This window comes from Maniola hyperantus, chromosome 4, assembly GCF_902806685.2.
Source record: "Maniola hyperantus chromosome 4, iAphHyp1.2, whole genome shotgun sequence".
NCBI lineage: Eukaryota > Metazoa > Arthropoda > Insecta > Lepidoptera > Nymphalidae > Maniola > Maniola hyperantus.
This window is the reverse complement of record NC_048539.1, coordinates 761,761-767,310: the sequence shown is the minus strand read 5'-3', so window position 1 is coordinate 767,310 and position 5,550 is coordinate 761,761. Positions and strand designations below refer to the sequence as shown.

At 39.4% G+C, this 5,550-nt stretch overlaps 1 protein-coding gene across 1 annotated transcript; it reads right to left on the bottom strand.

Moving 5' to 3' along the window:
- Nucleotides 1-1,944: 1,944 nt before the first annotated feature.
- LOC117981938 (piggyBac transposable element-derived protein 3-like) lies at nt 1,945-4,929 on the bottom strand. Its single transcript, XM_069498426.1, has 4 exons — nt 4,483-4,929; nt 3,004-4,026; nt 2,514-2,655; nt 1,945-2,131 (listed from the first exon to the last, which is right to left on the bottom strand). Exons 1-4 carry the CDS (start codon nt 4,748-4,750, stop codon nt 1,945-1,947), a joined length of 1,620 nt encoding a protein of 539 aa, XP_069354527.1. The 5' UTR covers nt 4,751-4,929.
- Nucleotides 4,930-5,550: the final 621 nt, after the last annotated feature.

Below are 5,550 nucleotides of genomic sequence, written 5' to 3'. Positions count from 1 at the left end.
CCTGACCCATTTCAATTTACGACCCAGCAGAGAAGACTCGTTCTTACATCGCAATATAAATTTATTCAATTCCGCATCAAATCCCCGATATAAAATTGTTGGTCCCGCGTCGACGTCTAATAAATCCGCTTATCCGATCCCGCCGGGCTTAGCGTCGAGCGGCAAGCGCGAAACGTTTTATTTGTAATGCTTATCAAACTTTTATATGTACAAATGACTCTTCCCAAAGATTCCAGGCTTAATCTGTCAAGTATTACTCTTTCGATATCGCTCACGGTTTTGGCTTTTTAACAAAATATTTCAATCATCTGTTTTTAGGACTGTATATTCTGTAGCTGGTTCATTTTTGATAACAACCCATTAGACATACAACAAACCCGCTTAACCAATCTAATAAATCCGCTTATCCGATCCCGCCGGGCTTAGCGTCGTGCGGCAAGCGCAAATCGTTTTATTTGTAATCCTTATCAAACTTTAATGTGTACAAATGACACTTTTCAAGTTTCAAAGTTGTACGAGTCGTGATCTTTCTGTGACTCGTTTATTTTTGGTACTATTATCATTCAACAAACCCGCTTAACCAATCTAATAAGTCCGCTTATCCGATCCTGCCGGGCTTAGTATCGAGCGGCAAGCGCGAATCGTTTTATTTGTAATCTTGATGGCCATACCACACCATACTAACTTTGAGAGTAATTTGTCAATTTTCATACGGTATATTGTGTTACATCAAAACAATACTCAGAGTTTCCAAACTTTAGTAGAATTCAAAGATTTCTTCCTCCATTCCACTAAGAATCAAAGGATTTTGATTAAAGCAAGCGAATTAGAATTATAATCGAATTATCCAAGTATAAGTTCTGAACTTTAGAAACTGTAGTCGAAAGTAATAAATATGTAATCACTTCATCGTTCAATTTCCAAGTAACGTCTCGAAGCTAATCTAACTTCTAACTTTGCATCGGTACAAAATAATATAGTTATGATGAATTAATGTTGTCTATCTTATTACGAAATATAAAGTGGTTTTGAAAAACTAATATCAAAAGGCATCGTGTTGCACTTTTTTAGTTAGTTATTTAATTTCATTGTAATCGCCAATTGTTTTTTAGGGTTCCGTACCCCAAAAGGAAAAACGGAACCCGTATAGGATCACTTTGATGTCTGTCTATCTGTCTGTCTGTCTGTTGGTCTGCCAAGAAACCTATAGAAACTAGAATCATGAAATTTTGCAAGTAAAAAAAATGACACAGTCACGGGCATCATTTAATACATACGTTGATATTACATCATCATCATCATCAACAACTGATAGACGTCCACTGCTGGACATAGAGGTCTCTTGTAGGGACACACGCCACGGTCTTGCGCCGCCTGAATCCAGCGGCTCCCTGCGACTCGTCTGATATCGTCCGTCCACCTAGTGGGGGGTCTTCCAACACTGCGTCTTCCGGTGCGAGGTCGCCATTCCAGCAACTTGGGACCCCAACGTCTATCGCGATCGGTTTTACGTTGATATGTCATCGCAGAATCGTAAATTTTTCTTTGTTATCTCAAGTATAAGATCATCTCAAAGGACACCTGCTTCCTTACCAATAAACAAACATTACTGACTGATCTTCGTCAATCTCCGCTAATATAGTCCCCTGGGGACTCCCGCAATTTCAATGCAAGTCTCTAATGGAGACGCCGAGTACTTCGCATAATGAGGTCCCGTACACGATTAGGTTTTAACGATGATGACTTCCTTCAAATGTGGCTATATCCCAGCCACTAGAATCTCAACTTTGTAACAAAGTGTTAGAGTCGAATTTTGTATGGGGTAATTCTTCAGGTTGTTCTTTCTAATTTGTATGCTTCATGCCTCCATAGGCGTCATGCCTGGTAGACAAAATAATGTATTCCGCGTAGACATAGCGCCTTAGATTAAAACGAGCCCGAGTTTCACGCAACGGCGAACCCGATATTGAGTTTTTTGATGTTTGATACAACGTCCAAACCCATGTCCTTCCGGAAGGAGCTTCTGGAAGGACGCTCCAGCGAAAGTGCGTCCTGCTGGCAGGACTTATTTTTCATGTAGAATTTGTATGAATATTCGAGACGGTCCTTCCGGCAGTACTCGATTCCATGCCTGATACAAAAGTGCAGGGGTAGACAACTATTTTATGAGTTTGAAATAAAAAACAAAGGCATTTGATTTTTTACTGACGTTTAATTTTATTCGTTCTGTTTGCGTCGCTCACGTACGATAACGCCTAAGGAAGATAAATAAAAAAGAAAGGTATGAGAATCACGTTTACTTTATTCCTAAAAAATACAAAAAAAATAATAGTTATGCTGGGATGCCATGCATGATATGATATGTGAAGCAGTTTCTCCCAGTCTGCGGAGAGCATAAAACACAACGTGGACCACATGTCTTGCAAAAAAAGCTCGCTTTCTGTTGCTTTTTGTGAATTCGGGAACAAACGATACATTTACGTTGAACTCTCTTCCTTTCATCCGATTTTGACAAGGCTTCAAGAATGTGTTCTCCACTACTAGCGATGTTCTCATTAGGCGGCGGAACATTTTCTAGTTGAGCATCAGTATCTTCGCCCGTCAGAGCTAATACCAAGTTGGTTGTAAACCACCTGTGTGAGACTTGGTCGTGTTCTGCACGAAAGAAATTGTTATAAACCAGATACGCATTTGTTTCTATTATGCCTAGAACTGAAGCATATACTCTGTGCTCCCATTTATGGGTGCCCCAAGCTTTTTCTAATGCCAATCCATCCTGCCTGATGTGGTTGTGAATATCGATAGCCCCAGCACCGTCAAAATATTGCTCTACTAATTTAGGCCTATCGACTTCTCTAAAAAATTGATTTCCATCATCGTCCCATCTCTTTTTACGTGATGGCTGGCCAGGCAGTGTCGTTCCACATGTGGCAACAAATGTATGATTTTTTTTGTCTCTCCATGCACAGGCAATGAGCTGCACAGAGTCTTTTTCCGCTGTACTTACAACAGATGCTCCTTTATGCGATGGACGCCTTGTAGCCATCTCGGAAGAAGGATAAAAACTATGTGCTGTCTTTACTAGTCCAATGAAATATAATCCAACTTTAGATAACTCTACAGCTGTTTTGACTGAAGCAAACCATGAGTCTCCAACAACTACTCTTCCAGAGCCATGCCATGGCTCAGTTAATCGCAAAGTAGTTGCAGTTCCTGCGCCTAATTCCCTCTGCCATTTCTTGGCACTCATTGATTCCTTGCCCTCGTTAATTTCCATCCTGATCATAATATTTGTGCCACTATCACATGCAGTTTTTACTTCACAACCTACTCCTTTCGGTTTTCTTTTAATTTTCATAACTGCTGGCATACCGTCTTTGAAGTACGCACCTCTTCCGTACCAGGCGAACATGGACTCATCCACAGTAATTTTTGAACCAGGACGGATGGTATGTTCCAGTTTCTCGTTTACCATCGTTACTAAAGTTCTGACGTTACGCCATCTGTCGGAATCATCGAGATCTGAGGGTTGTGTGAAGCGCAGAGCCATGAGAATTGTCTCGAATCTCTGACGACTCATTCCAAACCTTTGTCCAAAATTGGCTGGGGGATATATACCTTCAGAAGTCGTATTCCAGTAACATCGACGGTCCGGCAGTTCCTGAAGCGTCATAGCGTACATTATACCTATAAACAGTAGTAACTCTTTCTCAATCAAAACTTTTTGTTTTGCTGGAAACATGGAGTTAGTGCATTGTATTATGTAATGAACTTTCTCCCGGGGAAAAACCATAAAAAAAGCGTCCTTTACGCTTTTTGTGCCCCTCAATGGTTCTTGTAGGGTAGCTTTGTAATTACCCTGTTGTCGTTGGTCGAGTCGTATTGCCTCCATAAAAGTCCAGGTAACACCCTTTACAACGACTATATTTTCGGAAGAATTTATTACGTTGCTCGTACTGGTAGTCGGATAATTATTTGTCTCCTCCTCATCTTCGCTTGAAGTGGATGAGTCTGATTCAGACGGTGCTGAAAATAATACCAAAATACTAAATCAATCAAAGTATAAAAAACTCAATCGGTGATCATTACTTATCACCATTGTAAGGGTACTCTGCTTTTTAATTATGCACAAACGGCGCGGTGCGGCACTAACAAAATCAAACGTCAGTCATAAATAAAACGCAAAGTACTGTTCCCGTGGGATTCGTCTATAGCCTATAACCTTCTTCGACAAATGAGCTATCCAACACAGAAATAATTTTTCAATTCGAACCAGTAGTTCCTGAGATTAGCGCGTTCAAACAAACAAACAAACTCTTCAGCTTTATAAAATTATTATAGTAATAGGTAATATAATAATAATAAATGTATTTATTTCAGGCTAAGTACCCATATTGTTATACAAACTTAAATATACTATCGAAAGTAAAAGATAGATATACAATCTTTCACATTAATAATATTTTAATAGGATGTACTTACAACATTCTTGATTGGTATTTGCTTCATTTAAATTTTCGTTTTCATGGTCAGCAATTAAATATCCGACGGGCACGGTTGAAACTTTTTTATCAATATCCCAATATACTCTTGCAAATTTGTTTTCCACTTTTCTTACTGTACCCCAACAATAACTGATATCGTAATTATCGCCAAAATGTTGACGACTCCATGTATTGTCGCCATCTTGTTCGTCGAAATAGGTAGCTTTGGCGCGAACGCGGTCCCCACGTCTTATATTCGCAGCCATTTCGGCCCAACTGGTCGTAGAAATATGAATCAAAAACTCGCAAAGAGAGAAAAGGACGCACTATATAGTGTTACTTGTTTTGTCCTGCTAGCAGGCTTAGAAAACCTCATATAGCCAAATCTATTGCGTCCTACCGGTAGGACGCAAAGTCCTGCTGGCAGGACTCTGGACGTTCTATCATTAAATTTTATTTTTGGCGTTGCAATTGGGTTCAGGAGTTTCCTTTTACATCTTAGAGATAGATAAAAAAAAGGTCGTAATATTAATGGAAAATAGCTATCAAACAGTATCAACATTTTTCATTTTCTACCTGATCTTACTCAAATTAAAACGTGTTAATCTTTTTCCATTTTGAAAACTGTTCAATATGCAGTTTCATTAATATCAATTCTGCAATCCTTAGGCACTGTTTGGGCATAACCATATTGAAAAAAAAACTCGTCGCGTAAGCGTGCTAGTATTGTATATAAAACTTGTACAACTAGAAGTTTTGCTCGACCTGCCTCGTACTATAGTTGTTCATGAAAGTTTTGGTTTTAACTCTATACTACTTATTCTATCTGCCTCATTAGACGTAGACCTCTATTTAACCAACTTCAAAGAGGTTCATCAATTCGTCGCATATACCCAGCGTCACTGAACTTGTAGGAACATGGTACAGATTTGCATGAAAGCTTTCTATGAACAACGAGCGCCGTAAAAGCGCAACGCGTGTAACAACTCTTGAATATTTACGCAAACGGCATGCGTGAGCTGTGCGGTTTTTCTAATGCGGCTTTTATTAAGTCTCTTGTAGACGA

Excerpts from the sequence above, each read along its gene's own strand:
- LOC117981938 (XM_069498426.1), bottom strand. The coding sequence starts at position 4,750 with ATGGCTGCGAATATAAGACGTGGGGACCGCGTTCGCGCCAAAGCTACC. Across the intron at positions 4,027-4,482 it reads AAATACCAATCAAGAATGTT|CACCGTCTGAATCAGACTCA; the intron begins GTAAGTACATCC and ends TATTATTTTCAG. Across the intron at positions 2,132-2,513 it reads GAACACATTCTTGAAGCCTT|GCATGGAATCGAGTACTGCC; the intron begins GTCAAAATCGGA and ends CTTTTGTATCAG.